This window comes from Mandrillus leucophaeus, unplaced genomic scaffold (assembly GCF_000951045.1).
Source record: "Mandrillus leucophaeus isolate KB7577 unplaced genomic scaffold, Mleu.le_1.0 Scaffold281, whole genome shotgun sequence".
Taxonomy (NCBI): domain Eukaryota; kingdom Metazoa; phylum Chordata; class Mammalia; order Primates; family Cercopithecidae; genus Mandrillus; species Mandrillus leucophaeus.
Genome location: NW_012102932.1, coordinates 1249663 through 1267036, shown reverse-complemented (window position 1 = coordinate 1267036; position 17374 = coordinate 1249663). Strand labels below are relative to the sequence as shown.

At 41.3% G+C, this 17374-nt stretch overlaps 1 protein-coding gene across 1 annotated transcript in view; it reads left to right on the top strand.

Moving 5' to 3' along the window:
* Nucleotides 1-1835: 1835 nt before the first annotated feature.
* The window catches only part of BDP1 (B double prime 1, subunit of RNA polymerase III transcription initiation factor IIIB), a 111584-nt gene continuing 96045 nt past the window's right edge, over nucleotides 1836-17374 (top strand). The window contains exons 1-7 of the mRNA XM_011985233.1: nucleotides 1836-2311; nucleotides 3784-4060; nucleotides 7075-7184; nucleotides 9313-9372; nucleotides 10566-10691; nucleotides 11854-11987; nucleotides 14915-15009. Of these exons, the coding sequence (XP_011840623.1) occupies nucleotides 2100-2311; nucleotides 3784-4060; nucleotides 7075-7184; nucleotides 9313-9372; nucleotides 10566-10691; nucleotides 11854-11987; nucleotides 14915-15009 (1014 nt within the window). The 5' untranslated portion in view covers nucleotides 1836-2099. The remainder of the gene's footprint in view (nucleotides 2312-3783; nucleotides 4061-7074; nucleotides 7185-9312; nucleotides 9373-10565; nucleotides 10692-11853; nucleotides 11988-14914; nucleotides 15010-17374) is intronic.

Genomic DNA, 17374 nt, shown 5'->3' with positions numbered 1-17374 from the left:
AGGTTTTCTCTGTCACCCAGGCTGGAGGGCTGTGGCACTATCATAGCTCACTGCAGCCTGGACCTCCTGCCTCAGCCTTCCGGGTGGCTGGGGCTAGAGGTGGCAGCCATCACAGCCACCACATGTGGGTAATTTGTTTTAGGGGTCTCAATATTTTGAGCAGGTTGATCTGGAAGTCTTGGGCTCAAGAGATCCTCCCACTTCAGCCTCCTCAGTAGCTGGGATTATAGGCGTGCCCCGCCATGCCCAGCGTTCAACCCTTAAATTTCTTTCACGACATTTGATACATTTTATTTTATTGTAATTAATTAATTCATTTAAGACATTCTCACTCATTCTGTCACCCAGGCTGGAGTGCAGTGGTGCCATCTTGGCTCCGGCAGCCTCCACCTCCAGGGTTCAAGCGATTCTCCTGTCTCAGTCTCCCATAGCTGTGATTACAGGCTTGCACCACCAGGCCTGGCTCATTTTTGTATTTTTAGTAGAGACCACGTTGGCCAGGCTGGTCTCGAACTCCTGACCTCAAGCAATCTGCCTTGCTTTAGCCTCCTGAAGTGCTGGGATTACAGGCATAAGCCACCATGCCTGGCCTGATACATTTTTAAAATATCTTGTTCATTTCTTTTTTGTATTTTCTCCTCCCAAATCCAGAACGTCTTGTTTACTGCTACCTCCTGAAGCAGATTAAGAATACTCACAATAATTTACAAAGTTTCAACTACAATAATTTTTAAACAGGCTGGAGTACAGTGGCAAGATCTCGGGTGATACATTCATATTAAAAAGTACACAAAGGGCTGGGCGCGGTGGCTCATGTCTGTAATCCCAGCACTTTGGGAGGCTGAGGCATGCGGATCACAAGGTCAGGAGATTGAGATCACCCTGGCGAACACGGTGAAACCCCGTCTCTACTAAAAATACAGAAAAATTAGCCGGGGGTGGTGGTGGGCGCCTGTAGTCCCAGCTTCTCGGGAGGCTGAGGCAGGAGAATGGCGTGAACCCGGGAGGCGACGGAGCTTGCAGTGAGCGGAGATCGCGCCACTGCACTCCAGCCTGGGAGACAGAGCGAGACTCCTCCATCTCAAAAAAAAAAAAAAAAAAAAGGTACACAAGGAGGTTGGGCGTGGTGGCTCACGTCTGTAATCCCAGCAGTTTAGGAGGCCAAATCGGGTGGATCGCTTGAGCCCAGGAGTTCAAGATCAGCTTGGGCAACATGATGAACCCCATCTCCAGTAAATATACACACACACACACACACACACACACACACAAATTAGCCGTTTCTGGTGGCGCGCGCCTGTGGTCCCAGCAACTCGGGAGGCTGAGACGGGAGAATCGCCTGAGCCCGAGAGGTGGAGGCTGCAGTGAGCCAAGATCGCGCTACTGTACCACTCCTGCCTAGGGGACAGAGCAAGATCCTGTCTCAAAGGAAAAAAACAAAAAAGTACACAAGAGCGTACGGTAAATAGTCTTCCTACCACGATGTGTTTTCCAGAAACCCATTCCTCTCCTGGGAGGTAACTATTATCAGTTTCTTCACACCAGCATTTAATCTATGTCTACTCAATTTAGAATTTCTAAACCCTTCATGACCTTCTAAAAACAAAATCGGCCAGCGATTTTAATACTTCCAGTAAAGGTTTGAGCTGAGAAGTCGACTTTCTTCTTTTCCTCTTTTCAACTACTCCTAAGGACTTCTGGAGAAGAAAGAGCAAATATCTCTGCATCTCAATTTCTGGTCCGCAGGTAACCCAGTCTCAGTAGCTTGGTAGTTACCATGGCTCCCAGTGCTGTGCGTCTGACGTCATTCTGCGGCGCTGGCTGATGGCGCAATCAGTTCCGGCGCCCTGTGAGGGCGGGGGAGCTGGGAGGAGGGTGAAATTTAGCCATCAGTGTGTGGCAGGGTCATGAAAAAGCGGCGGCGGCGGGAGAGAGGAGGCGGCGGCGGCGGCGGAGTGAAACTGCGGTAGCTGCCCCCTGGGCTGGTAGTGTGGCTTTGTGGGGAGGGCGTAGTTCCTAATCCCCTTTTCGGGCAGCCGCCGGGGCTCGGGGCTGTGAGCGGCCGTCAAGGCTGCCTCCCCGGGCCCCCTGCCTCCGCCATGTTCCGCAGGGCACGCCTTAGTGTGAAGCCGAATGTCAGGCCTAGTGTAGGCGCCAGGGGCTCCACAGCTCCCAATCCCCAGCGTGGACAGGAGTCTCCCAGGCCGCCGGAGCCTGCCACGGACACTGCTTCCAAGCCAGCGGAGCCCACAGATGTACCCGCAGTCGATTTCGGTGGAGCGGAGCCCCAAGAAAAGGCTCCTAGGAGCAGGTAAGAGCTTGCAGAGGGAAGAATTTTCATTTGCCCCGCCTCTCCGGCCTGTCACCTGGAAGCTGAGCAAATGAATTTTATCATAGGAGTCCGCTGTCGTTTGCAGTAAGCCTTTCAGTTGAGGCTTGATGAAACCACTCCAAACTGCAGTTTGGTTGTCTGACCTGCAGGGTGTGGCTTATGTGGATTTTGTCACGGGCTGTAGATTCTCCGAGAGGAGACCGTGTCTTCCAAGTGGTGGTGGGAAGAATCGGGGTATGGCAGTCCTGAAGTGAAGAATAGCCACACTATTCATTTGAGAGTTTAGGTCACCATAGTTTTCATCCTTCTGGAGTGCTTTGCAGGGAAGTGTTTTTGTCTTTCAAAATATAAAGTATTTATTTTTTAAAGGAGAAGATAATTACTATGTTGGCCAGGCTGTACTCAAACTCCTGACCTCAAGTGATCCACTTGCCTCAGCCAAAAGTGCTAGGGTTACAGGCGTGAGCCACCGTACCCGGTCTCTTTTTATAAATTTTTTGTGGGTCTTTGCTAGTTGTAAAAATCTATAGGATATATATTCTGTCATTATGCACTCAACATTATTGAGTGAAATGCAGATAATGCATGTATCACATTGTTATAACAGCTAAGATACGAATTTAAATTGAAGTCTTCCTGGAAAGGTTATTCTGTAAGTTAAGGCATTTTCTAATTTTTTATAAGTAATTGTAAAATATGAAAAAAGTAGACTTTTTAATTATTGACTTATACTACCTCTTTTCTTGACTTAAGTTGCATTTATAGACCATTCCTGAAATATTTATATCTGAGGTGTACCATATCTAATATGCAATTTGAGGTGACTCAGTACTTTTTTTGACTGAAGAGTTTATTCTGATGGCTGTATAAGTAGCGTTGTACCTGACAAAAGATAAATGATTTCTGCCTCAAAGGGAACTGGGTTTGGCTACTGTAACTAAATGTTTTTCTTCAAACACTGCAATATAGGTATTTCAGAGGTTTGAAGTTTTGCATATTTGATTTGACCTCTGGTTGATAAGTAAAATGCCGGTAATTTAGACCAGTTTAAAATGTCAGAGTGAATTAAATTTTTTTTATTTTTATATATAAATTAATTTAATTATAAATTATTACTTTTTTACTTAGTAATTCAAATTAGGTTGATTAAGCTTTGTTCTGTAACTTGGTTATTTGTTTTGAGGGAACTAAGCCTATAATTATGTGTTCTAATGTGCCTAGGGACTTTATGTTTGGAAAAGATTAAGAGTCTATTAGAATTTATATATATTTAAAAGATTTACTAAAGAAATTTTTTTGTAACCTGTCATAATTATCATACATCTCAAGTTATTAATTTTTTTTTAATTACGAGATTGCGGTTTTGGATTTTCACCAGACTAAGTTTTAAAACTAGCATGTATAACAGAAGATTCATGGTGCCCTCTTTTTTTCTTTTTTAATTTCAACAGTTCTGAAAAGACTGGTAGTGACAATGATGTTGAAGAATCCAGTAGATCTTCCCCTACTGTTTCACAGAGAAGAAAGCGAATATCAAGTACTTCTAGTCTGGTTAAGGCTAGTGTCAGTGTTCCTTCAGAATCTCATCCCTTATCTACAGTTAATCAAGAGGCTGCACAGCCAACTGCCACTTCAACAAAAGAGAAACAGCCGTGCTCAGACAGATACCGAATATACAAAGCCCAGAAACTGAGGGAAATGTTAAAAGAAGAATTGAGAAAAGAGAAGGTAAGGGAGGAGAATCAGGATTTTGGTGTTGCCTTCTGTTTATGTTAGTAAGGAATCATTGGGAAGAAAAGCATTTGTAGCATTTTGATGGGGGAACAAAACCGCATAACATCCCTTAGTCAATAGAACATCCCTTCTTGTTAATGGATTGATTGATACACCATGGACTTAAATTACATTTTTCACTGATAGTAATTTTTACATTATTTATTTATGTTTTCACTGTTTTTAGTAAAGGTCACAAATAAGTTTCATACACATACACATAGATATACATACACAAACATATTTATAAAATAAACCTTCAGTCAGATTTTTCATATAAAGATATCCAAGTGACAAGTGATGTATTTATTTGAATTAAGGCAAGCATATGCTGGGCTTGGTGGCTCATGCCTGTAATTTCAGCACTTTGGGAGCACTAGGCGGGCAGATCACTTGAGGTCAGGAGTTCAAGACCAACCTGGCCAACATGGCAAAACCCTGTCTCTACTAAAAATACAAAAATTAGCTGGGCCTGGTGGCACACATCTGTAATCCTAACTACTGGGGAGGCTGAGGCATGAGAATTACTTGAACCTGGGAGGTGGAAGTTGCAGTGAGCCGAGATTGTGCCTCTGTACTCCAGCCTGGGTGATAGAGTGAAACGGTCTCCAAAAAAAAAAAAAAAGACAAATGTAGTTGAGCAGAATGAATTGGTAATGTTTTCTAAATTGACAATATGGAAAATTACAAGTGGGAAAAATTTGTGGTATGCATATAGTAGAGTCCATGTTCTTTTTAATCTTGAGGATTGATTTCTTTTCTAGAAGGGCAGGTAACAGCAGTAGAGTGTGCTGGCCCTGGAGTTACATACTTAAGGATTGAACCTCAGCTTCATTTCTTTACTAGCTATGTGACCTTGAGTAATTTAATTACTCTATTTCCTCATCTGTAAAATAAGACCAATAATAGTTCAGGTTGAGCATCCCTGAAATTGAAAATGCTCCAAAGTCCAAAATGTTTTGAGTGCCAAAGTGATGCTCCAAGGAAATGCTCATTGGAGCATATTGGATTTCAGATTTTCAGGTTAGAGATGCTTAGCCAGTATGTATTCTGCAAATATTCAAAAATGTGAAAAAATCCAAAATGTGTATCATTTCTGGTCTCAAGTATTTCAGATGAGAGATGCTCAACCTCTGTCTATCTCATTGGAGGGTTGTGAAGATTAAATGAGTCAATACGTGTAAAACACACTTAAAATGGGCCTGGTGGGGTGGCTTATGCCTGTAATCCCAGCACTTTGGGAGGCTATGGTGGGCTGATGACCTGAGGTCAGGAGTTCAAGACCAGCCTGGCCAACATGGTGAAACGCTGTCTCTACTAAAAATACAAAAACTATCTGGTCATGGTGGTGCACGCCTGTAATCTCAGCTACTCAGGAGGCTGAGACAGGAGAATCACTTGAACCCGGGAGGCAGAGGTTGCAGTGAGCCAAGATTGCGCCATTGCACTCCAGCATGAGTGACAGAGCGAGACTCTGTCTCAAAAAAAATCAAACAGAAAAACTGTGTCTTGAAAATAGTAAGTGCCCAACCAGTGTCAGCTCCTGTTATGAATTATAAAATGCCTCTTTTATTTAGTTTTTTTTAAATTAAGGGAAGGCATTTTGCTTGGTGCTTTATGTCTATTATGTTATGTAATTATATCAACTGTGTGAAGTAGATATCACTGTTTTACACAGGAGAAAACAAGCTTTGAATTTATGTCTTCTAAAATGTAAGCCTTATGAGAATTGCTTGAACCTGGGCAGCAGAGGTTGCAGTAAGCCAAAATTGTACTGCTGCACTCCAACCTGGGTGACAGAGCAAGGCTATGTCTCAAAAAAAAAAAAAAAAGAGTAAGCTTCTAAAAATGTTTTATGGGTTGGGAATTGGGGGTGGGGGATTAAAAAAAGTTCTATATTTTACAGAAACTGCTTACTTGCATATTTAATTTATTTTGGGGAATTAAAGATTAAACATTTGCTTCAAGAATTTTACAAAATACACTGAATTTCAGTTCACTACAGGGTAAAAAAAAAAGCTGTGTAAGCATAAATTCTCAGTGAGCTATTAAGATGTTTAGTTAGAAGGCATCAGTAAGCATTTTATACATTGAGCTTTATTAGTTTTATTCTTTTATTATTTATTTAGTTTTGAGACAAGCACACCCAGGATGGAGTGTGCTAGTATGATTACAGTTCACTGCAACTTCAACCTCCCAGGCTCAAGTGATCCTTCCACCTCAGCCTCCCAAGTAGCTGTGGCTATAGGCATATGCCACTACATCCAGCTAATTTTTTTGTATTTTTTTGTAGAGATAGGGTCTCATTATGTTGCCCAGGCTGGTAACTCCTGAGCTCAAGCGATCCTCCTGCCTCAGCCTCCCAAAGTGCTGGGATTATAGGCATAAGCCACTGTGCCTGGCCACATTGAGCTTTTATCTAGTCCTAGTCACTTTAGTTGTTAAAATCTAAATGCTGCCTGGGTGTGTGGTTCACTCCTGTAATCCCAGTGCTTTAGGAGGCTGAGGCAGGAGGATCCCTTGAGCCCAGGAATTTGAGACCAGCCTTGGCAACGGAGGGAGACTCCATCTCTACCAAAACAAAACAAAACAAAACAAAAAAACCCCCACAAAATTAGCCAGGTGTTGTGGCAAGCATCTGTAGTCCCAGCTACTTGGGAGGCTGAGGTGGGAGGATTGCTTGAGCTCAGGAGTTCAAGGCTACAGTGAGCTATGATTGCATCACTGCACTCTAGCCTGGACAACACAGCAAGACCCCATCTCAAAAGTAGATAAATAAAAACTAAAAACTATTAAGGGTAATGTGCTACAACTTTTTAAATATTCCATCTACAAAATTACATAACTGGGGTGAGAATAATATTAGAGCACTTATAGTGAATGCAACAGTGGACTGTATATTTGCATATAGTACGTCTGAAATTCTTTAATATTTATAAAAGTGGATCTGTGTGTGTTTATGTATACAGAAACAATGGAAAAACAAATTTGCTATAAATGAAAGTCAGAGGCCACCAGATCGTTCAAAAATGACTATGAGAGACTTCATATATTATCTACCAGATAACAATCCAATGACGTAAGTAAAATTTATTTCTGCTTTACTATCTCTTTTTTTTTTTTTTGAGGTAGAGTCTTGCTCCGTCACCCAGGCTGGAGTGCAGTGGTGCAATCTTGGCTCACTGCATCCTCTGCCTCGCAGGTTCAAGTGATTCTGCTGCCTCAGATTCCCGAGTAGCTGGGATTACAGATGCTCACCACCACATCTGGCTAATTTTTATATTTTTAGTAGAGACTGGGTTTCGCCATGTTGGCTTGCCTGGTTTCAAACTCCTTACCTCGGGTGATCCACCCACTTCGGCCTCCCAAAGTGCTGAGATTACAGGCGTGAGCCACCATGCCTGGCCTTCTGTTTTACTTTCTTTGGGTATGTAGTTATATAAATATCACTTTTATAGTACAATTTTTTGTTTTCCAAAAGCATGTTGACAAAATTTGGAACACATATGTCCTTTTAAATATAATTTCATAACCAAAAGTAGCTGTATTTCAAGTAATTGCTTTCTGGGGATGTTTAATTATGCCCTTTATTTCTGAGATTAAAATTAAATTTCCTCGCTGGGCGCAGTGGCTCATGCCTGTAATCCCAGCACTTTAGGAGACCAAGGCAGGTGGGCCGCTTTAGTCCTGGAGTTTGAGACCAGCCGGGGCAACATGGTGAAACCCTATCTCTGCAAAAAATACAAAAATTAGCCAGGCATGGTGGCATGTGCCTGTAGTTCCAGCTGTTTGGGAGGCTGAGGCAGGAGGACTGCTTGAGCCCTGGCATTTGAGGCTACAGTGAACAATGTTCATGTCACTGCATTCTGGGTGCAGTCTGGGTGATAGAGCGAGATCCTGTTTAAAAAAAAATTTTTTTTCTTTGTTATATTAATTACCAAGGTATAGTAAAACCAACTAAACCACTTTTCTGTAGTCAAGATTGCAATTTTGGCCGGGTGAGGTGGCTCACCCCTGTAATCACAGCATTTTGGGAGGCCAAGGCGAGAGGATCACTTGAGCCCAGGAGTTTGAGACCAGCCTGGACAACATAGTGAGACCCCATCTCTACAAAAAATACAAAAATTAGCTGGCCATTGTGGCGCATAGGAGGAGGCTGAGGTGGGAGGATCACTTGAACCTGGGAGTTCAAGGTGGCAGTGAGCCAAGATTGCACCACTGCACTCCAGCCTGGGAGACAGCGAGACTCTGTCTCATTTAAAAAAAAAAAAAGTTTGAAAGGATTGCAGTTTCTATTTTTAACATACTATAAACTGATCTAAAGGAGTGATCGAAGTTTTGTTCCCTGCCTTCTAATAAAGACAGTAGTAGTGTGATTAATAAATCCTCCAAGAACAAAGTTTCTTTATTAAAGTTAGCCTGGGGTTTCTGAGGCAGAAGGTTTATAATTCTTATTGTTGTATTGTTGATGGTTTAGCAGGTAGAGGTAGGAGTAGGGACAGTTCCTTAGCATAGTCCTTTTTCAGATTCACCAGGTCTTTGGCCCTGTTGAAGAAAGGGCCAGGAACCTAGGTTTTGAATTGTTTAACATCTAGAAGTTGAAGACAAGTCACCTAAGCGGCTTCATGCCTTGGGATTGGGAGCCTCCTTTCACTGGGGAGTTAGAGGATAAGAACATTCTCTGCTGGGCGTGGTGGCTCATGTCTGTAATCCCAGTGTTTTGGGAAGCTAAGGTGGGAGGATGGCATGATCCCTGGAGTTTGAGACCAGCCTGGGCGATATGGTGAAACCTCGTCTCTACAAAAAATTAAAAGACAAAAATTAGCCCTGTGTGGTGGCACGCACCTATAGTCCCAGCTACTTGGGAGGCTGAGGTGGGAGGATTGCTTGCGCTCAAGAAGTAGAGGTTACGTGGAGCTGAGATCACACCACTGCACTTCAGCCTGAGTGACACAGCAAGACCCTATTGTTGTATTTAAAAAAAAAAAAAAAAAAGAGTATTCTCTACTTAGGACCTAACAAATTATTTGTACGTGATGACAAGCTTTTGACTGAAAAATCGGTTGTCGGATTGCACCGTCATTAACAAAATGCTATGGCATATCTTTAAAAATTAGAAGTTAGAATAATTTTCTTCTGCCTACAGATAGAATTGAGAGGATATAGATTAATAATTTATTAAAGGTATTGTTATTTGTGTTCAATAGTTCTTCACTGGAACAAGAAAAGAAAACTGAAAAGTCATCGACTCCAGTCCAGACAAGAGAGTAAGTATTTTATTTTATTTTTGAATATATTCTGTTGCTACATTTTTTAAATGAGATCAAATGGTGCTTCCTGTTATAGTCGAATTACATTTGACTGGGGTCGGGCACAGTGGCTCACTCCTGTAATCTCAGCACTTTGCGGAACCAAGATGGGAGGATTGCCCAAAGCCAGGGGTTGAGACCAGCCTGGGCATCATAGTGACATTTTATCTCTACAAAAAATGTAAAAGTAAGCTGTGCTTGGTGGTGTGTACATGTAGTCCTGGTTATTCAGGAGGCTGAGGTGGGAGGATCACTCGAGCCCACACGTTCAAGGCTGTAGTGAGCTATGATCATGCCACTGCATTCCAGCCTGGGTGACAGAGCAAGACTTTGTCTCTTAAAAAAAAATTACGTTTGGTTAGACTTTCGTTTTGGTAATTTTAAAATTTTAATTTAATTTTTGAGACAGGGTATTGCTGTGTCACCCAGGCTGGAGTGCAGTGATGTGAACACAGCTCACTGCAGTCTTGACCTCCTGGGCTCAAGTGATCCTCCTGCCTCAGCCTCCTGAGTAGCCGGGAGTACAGGTGTGTGCCACCATGCTTGGCTAAATTTTTTTTTTTTTTTTTTTTTGAGATGGAGTCTCGCTCTGTCGCCAGGTTTGAGTGCAGTGGCGTGATCTTGGTTCACTGCAGCCTCTGCCTCCTGGGTTCAAGTGATTCTGCTGCCTCAGCCTCCCGAGCAGCTGGGACTACAGGTGTGCGCCACCATGCCCAGCTAATTTTTGTATTTTTAGTAGAGATGGGGTTTCACCATGTTGATCAGGATGGTCTCCATCTCTTGACCTCGTGATCCACCTGCCTTGGCCTCCCAAAGTGCTGGGATTACAGGCATGAGCCACCACGCCTGGCCCAAGAAGTCTTTACTCTCTTTTAAAATGAAGAGAAACAAGCAGGACATGGTAGTTCAGGCTTGTAATCCTAGCACTTTTGGAGGCCAAGGCAGGAAGATCACTTGAGGCCAGGAGTTGAGATAAAACTTGAGAAAATCCTCTAATTGTGTCCTTAACAACACACACTGTTTTCATTTGGATTATAGGAAAAGTTGGAAATAGCTAGAAGGTTGAGTTTGTAATCATTTATTTTAAGTTTTATACTATTCAGGGACTACTTTTATGCCTTTGTGAATTAACTTATCTTTATATCTGGTAGGCAAGAAGGTAAGAGTACTGCTAATGCTGAAGATAATGAAATGGAAGAAGAGACAGATGATGGGCCATTACTGGTTCCTCGAGTAAAAGTGGCAGAAGATGGCTCTATTATTTTGGATGAAGAAAGGTATTTAAAAAAGAGAGAAAGTGAGATTGTAGTTATATGAGAACAAACATGCTTTGTCTAGTGAAAGAGGTCCTCTTTCTATATCGGCCTTTGTCACTTAGACCTTGACATTTATATTTGCATAATGAATATTGTAAATGGAAAAGTGGGTTAGATTAATTTATGAATTTTAATAACTCTGTTTTGTATGAGAAGATGCCCTATCTCCTATTAACCTAACACCATTGTTTTATCATCTTTACTGGTCATTGAGTCAGGCTGTTGAACTAATCATATGCTGTCTTCCACTGAGGATAAATTTCTAAGATTGACACAGTCTTGAAGTCAATATTCAGGTTCTCATATTTTTAACATATCCTGATTGACACAGTCTTGAAGTCAATATTCCGGTTCTCATATTTTTAACATATCCTGATGTGGTGATAACTGATGGATATACAGTGAAATGTAGGTTTAACGTATTTTATGATTTTTGTTACGGTGCGGTATAATTCTGGTTTAATTTGTTATAACATTAAATTTCTCACATTGAGCATCGTGGAATTTAGTTGTTTTAAGGGTATTTTTTTTTAAAGGTGATAAATTAGTAAGTAAATAAATAGAGCAATGGAAGGTCTTTGAATGTTTAGCTAGTGAAAAATAATTTTACAGCATTTACATTCTATAATTAAACATAAATGTAATACTGCTAATAATAGTTGTTTTTGTGTGCTGTTTTCCATTAGTTTGTAATGATGATTTTACTGGTCATTTAATAGTTAGAGCATATTTAACTGCTTTGTCTGCAGGAATGTAAAATATAAAGTGCTTATGTTTTTCAAAATTTCCGTTGATTCCAGCACAGTAATACATATTGAATATCAAAGACATGTAGAAATCAGTAATACAAATATCTTTTTATAATACGTAGCCCAAAGATATTTTTTAAATATATTGCTGTTATGGAGTTTGAAAATGAGTTGACACTTCTTTCTACTCTCTTGGAATCACATTTTAGGTAAAACTTAGCAGATGCTTGGAAAATACCCATATTTCACATAAATAATATTATACTTTTGATATGATTGCCATGCTAAACCTCAAAATATAACTATTTACATCTCATTTACTATTTGTTTCCTTGTTTTTAGTATAGCTCTATTTAAAAATGTATTTATTTCAGTTTAACTGTAGAAGTTTTGAGAACGAAAGGCCCTTGTGTTGTTGAAGAAAATGACCCCATATTTGAGCGCGGTTCTACAACTACATACTCCAGCTTTAGGAAAAATTATTACTCTAAGCCATGGTCAAACAAAGGTAACTAATTTTCATTTAAAAATGTGTAAGTTCTTTATTTGAAATGAAGTGACTGTTTCGGAATTAAATCAGTTCTCCCCTAAGTAAATAAAATGCAGACTGCCATTTTATTCTAGCTAATTTTATTATTGACACCTCTATCTTATGCCCTCCATGGAATGGTATCTCTGACTTTATCTTACAAATCTTTAAAAAAATTTTATTTTTTATAGCAGCTGGGTCTCAGCCAGGTGCAGTGGCTTACACCTGTAATTCCTGCACTTTGGGAGGTTGAGGCAGGAGGATCACTTGAGGTCAGGAGTTTGAGACCAACTTGAGCAACAAAGCAAGACCTCATCTCTACAAAAAAATTGAAAAATTAGAAAGTAGAGATAGGGTCTTGATGATTGCGGAGGCTGGAGTGCAGTGAAACGATCATAGCTAACTACAGCCTGGAACTCCTGGGCTCACGTGATCTTCCTGCCTCAGCCTTCCAGAGCAGCTGGCACTACAGGCATGTGCCACCATACCCAGCTAATTTTTTGGAATTTTTTTTTTTTTTTTTTGAGATGGAGTTACCCTCTTTTTGCCCAGGCTGGAGTGCAATGGTGCGATCTCGACTCACTGCAACCTCTGCCTCCTGGGTTCAAGTGATTCTCCTGCCTCAGCTTCCCAAATAGCTGGGATTACAGGCACCTGCCACCAACCCCAGCTAATTTTTGTACTTTTAGTAGAGATGGGGTTTTACCATGCTGGTCAGGCTGGTCTCAAACTCCTGACCTCAGGTGATCTGCCCGCCTTGGCCTCCCACAGTGCTGGAATTACAGGCAGGAGCCACCGCACCTGACCTCTTTTTTGGATTTTTTGAAGAAATGAGGTCTCAATATGTTGCCCAGTCTGGTCTCCAATGCCTGGGCTCAAGCGATCCTCGTGCCTTTGCCTCCCAAAGTGTTGAGATTACAGATGTGAGCCATTGTGCCCTGCCCAGAATCTGTTCTTTCTTTTTTTTTTTTGTTAAGTTTCTTTTAGTCACTGTTCTGCTTAAGGAAATATTTTTTAAGAGTTAACGTTATAGTCATTTTGGCTGGAATGTTCCTCTCTGTCAAATCTCTGTACAACAAATACCATTTAAGTCAAAATTAACAATACAATATTTCCTTTTTTTTGTTTTTTGAGATGGAGTTTTGCTTTTGTCGCCCAGGCTGGAGTGCAGTGGCGCAATCTCGGCTCACTGCAACCTCTGCCTCCTGGGTTCAAGCGATTCTTCTGCCTCAGCCTCTTGAGCAGCTGGGATTACAGGTGCCTGCCACCATGCCCAGCTCATTTTTGTGTTTTTGGTAGAGATGGGATTTCACCATGTTGGCCAGGCTGGTCTTGAACTCCTGACCTCAGGTGATCCGCCTGCCTCAGCCTCCCAAAGTGCTGGGATTACAGGCGTAAGCCACTGTGCCTGGCCAACAATACAATATTTCTAATGTGAATAATGTTCTACCTCAGATAATACTGTATAATGAAGTTTCTATAGATAAATATTATGCTGTTAAAAATCTGTTGCATGTTGGCACTTACTATTTTTATTTTAAAAACAGTAGTTTTAAAAAGATCCTATACTTCCCATCTTTCACTTCCCTGTTCCTATTCTCCTGAGGTGTAACTTCTGTTAATGGTTTCTTTTTTTGAGACAGAGTCTCACTCTGTCACCCAGGCTGGAGTGCAGTGCTGCGATCTTGGCTCACTGCAACCTCCACCTCCCAGGTTCAAGTGATTCTCCTTCCTCAGCCTCCCGAGTAGCTAGGATTACAGGCATATGTCACCATGCCCAGCTAATTTCTGTGTTTTTAGTAGAGACGGGATTTCACCATGTTGGCCAGGATGGTCTGGAACTCCTGACCTCAACTGATCTGCCCGCCTTGGCCTCCCAAAGTGCTGGTATTTACAAGCGTGAGCCACCATGCCTGGCCTCTTTTGTATTTTTCTAGCTACTTTCTTTATATACTGCTTAGCACATCTTAGTTGCTTACGTACTGTAACCCTATCCTGACTATGACTCATAGTTTTCTTCAGAGTACTTCGAATAAAATCAGCTAGGCAGAATGAATGTCTTAAAAAAAAAATCCAGCTGCTTTTGTATGATTTCTTTTTCTTTCTTTCTTTTTTTTTTTTTTTGAGGTGGAGTCTTGCTCTTTTCGCCCAGGCTGGAGTGCAGTGGTGCCATCTCAGCTCACTGTAACCTCCACCTCCCAGGTTCAAGCTATTCTTCTGCCTCAACCTCCCCAGTAGCTGGGATTACAGGTGCATGCCACCATGCCCGGCTCATTTTTTTAAAATTTTTGGCAGAGACGGGGTTTCACCATGTTGGCCTGGCTGGTCTTGAACTCTTTTTTTTTTTTTTTTTTTTTTTTTTTTTTTTTTTGAGACGGGGTCTCACTCTGTCACCCAGGCTGGAGTGCAGTGGCGCGATCTTGGCTCACCGCGATCTCCGCCTCCCGGGTTCAAGCGATTCTCCTGCCTCAGCCTCCCACATAGCTGGGATTACAGTCATGTGCCACCATGCCTGGCTAATTTTGTATTTTTAGTAGAGATGGGGTTTCTCTATGTTGGTCAGGCTGGTCTCAAACTCCCGACCTCAGGTGACCCACCCGCCTCAGCCTCCCAAAGTGCTGCGATTACAGGCATGAGCCACTGCGACTAGCCCTGATCTCCAACTCTTGTCCTCAAATGATCTGCCCGCCTTGGCCTCCCAGAGTTCTGGGATTGCAGGCGTGAGCCACCATGCCCAGCCTATGATTTCTTATACTGAAAAGTTTTTATTTATAATAAGATGTTTTTAGGTATCCCATGGAGATCTTTCTAGTAAAATTAAGTACTGTCAAATTTTGTAAGATTTCTTTTCTCTAAAATATTGATAGGATTAATTTTCAGTCATTCTAAATCTTTTATTTTCACAGAAACAGATATGTTTTTTTTAGCCATCAGCATGGTAGGAACTGACTTTTCTATGATCGGACAACTTTTTCCTCACAGAGCAAGGATAGAAATTAAGGTAAAGTAAACCCATCACATTTGTTGATTGGAAAGAGACCAAACATTACAAATGTTAGTAGTATTATTTGTTTACCTTTGGTTTAAATCTCAGTTCATCTTTTTTTTTTTCCCATTGAGACAGAGTTTCACTTTGTTGCTCAGGAGTGCGATGGCACGATCTCAGCTCACTGCAACCTCTGCCTCCGGGTTCAAGCAATTCTCGTGCCTCAGCGTGTCACGTAGCTGGTATTACAGGCGCTTGCCACTATGCCTGGTTGATTTTTTTTGTGTTTTAGTAGAGACGGGGTTTCACCATGTTGCCCAGACTGCTCTCGAACTCCTGAGCTCAGGTAATCCCCCCATCTTGGCCTCCCAAAGTGCTAGGATTACAGGCGAGAACCTCTGCTCCCAGCCCATCTTTTTTTTTTTTTTTTTAAACTATTATGATGTTTTTGTTACATTTATCCCTCTTTATTGATTGAAAAGTAATATTTATGAATTCTTATTTGGGTACAATCTTCTCTATGTTAGTTTCATATTTTCTTATTTATATCTAATTCATTTCTAAAATGAATTTGAGGCAGTACCAATAAAAACGCACTGCAACTAAGATATAGAAGAGTTACATAATGAAAAGAGAAGATAAATGTACCAGAGTACCTTGGTTAAGGGTAGCTTTTTTTGTTTTGAGATGGAGTCTTGCTCTGTTGCCCAGGCTGGAGTGCAGTGGTGTGATCTTGGCTCACTGCAACCTCTGCCTCCTAAATTCAAGTGATTCTCCTACCTCAGCCTCCCTAGTAGCTGGGATTACAGGCGCACACTGCCATGCCCAGCTGATTTTTGTATTTTTCGTAGAGGGAGTTTCACCATGTTGGTCAGCCTGGTTTCGAACTCTTGACCTCTGGTGATTCACCTGCCTCGGCCTCCCACCAAGTGCTGGAATTATAGGCGTGAGCCATTATGCCTGGCCAAGGGTAGCTTTTTGAACACAAAATGTATTTCAGAATTTCCTAGGAAAGCTTAAAGAGAAGAAATCTTGAGTTTACACAGTTCTCATTTTCTGATCCACTGCTTTCCTAGGCCCCCTTAACTCTGGGACAACCAGTGGCACTAATAACAATAGTGATGTCAGTTACAGCTGTTATATGCCCCAGAGGATGAGCTGTCTCTGTTTTTTAGTTTTTTTGCTTGAGAAACTTATATAAGTTTTCTGGGTTTAAGCGCATTTGAGTGTCATCACACTATGTTGCCATAATGCATTCTCAATTGATAGTGAGATCTTTACCCAATCATGGGCTTTTTCCTTTGTTTCTCATCCATGTCATGTTCATTACATTAATAAAAGGAACCATTAGGATGGTATGTTTTTTCCTCTAGAACTAAATTAGGCATGGATTGTCTGGGGACATTACATAAGGGGCATTGTACAATGTAATGAAATAGTCTTGTATTTCTGCAAGAGATGAGGAACTGTTTATGTTCTTTACGTTCATTTTCTGATGTTGATCTTTGATAAAAGAACAAAATGTTAAAATTCTGTGAAGGCTAGAAATTGTCTACAATTGGAGCTCTCTGCTGATCTGAGTAATTAATTATAAATTTGTCACTGGGCTATTTGTCTCAAAAATCATGTAGATTCTTTTCCTGAAAGGTTACTACGGCTCTAGCAGGTCATTGGGTAAAGTGTAGAAAAGTAAGAGTAGGCCAGACATGGTGGCTCACACCCGTAATCCTAGCACTTTGGGAGGCTGAGGCAAGTGGATCACCTGAGGTCAGGAGTCCAAGACCAGCCAGGCCAACATGGTGAAATCCCATCTCTACTAAAAATACAAAAATTAGCCCAGCATGGTGGCGCATACCTGTGATCCCAGCTACTCAGGAGGCTGAGGAAGGAGAATCGCCTGAACCCTGGAGGTGGAGGTTGCCGTGAGCCGAGATTGCGCCACTGCACTCCAGTCTGCTCAGTGGGAGTAAGACTCCATCTCAAAAATGAGAATAGACTGTATTTGAATCTACTGAATTACATTACATTGATTTTCAAATATTGGACTAATGTTATATTCCTGTATAAGCTCCATTTGGTCGTAGTGTATTTTTCTGTGTTGCTCTATTTTGCTACATTTTCTTGAGAATATTTTTGCCACTTTGTTCTTTAGGGATACTGATTTGTAATTTTCCTTTACAAAGTCTGTCCTATTTTGATATGAGGCTTATACTGGTCACAGAAATTGAGCTGGAAAGTGCTCCCTCTTCTATTTTCTGAAGTAATTTGTTGAAGATTAGTATTATTTTGTCTTTAACATTTGATGGAATTTACCTGTGAAACTATTTGATTCTGTAGTTTTCTTTGGAGGAAGGGTTTATTTTATAAATTTACTCTTTCA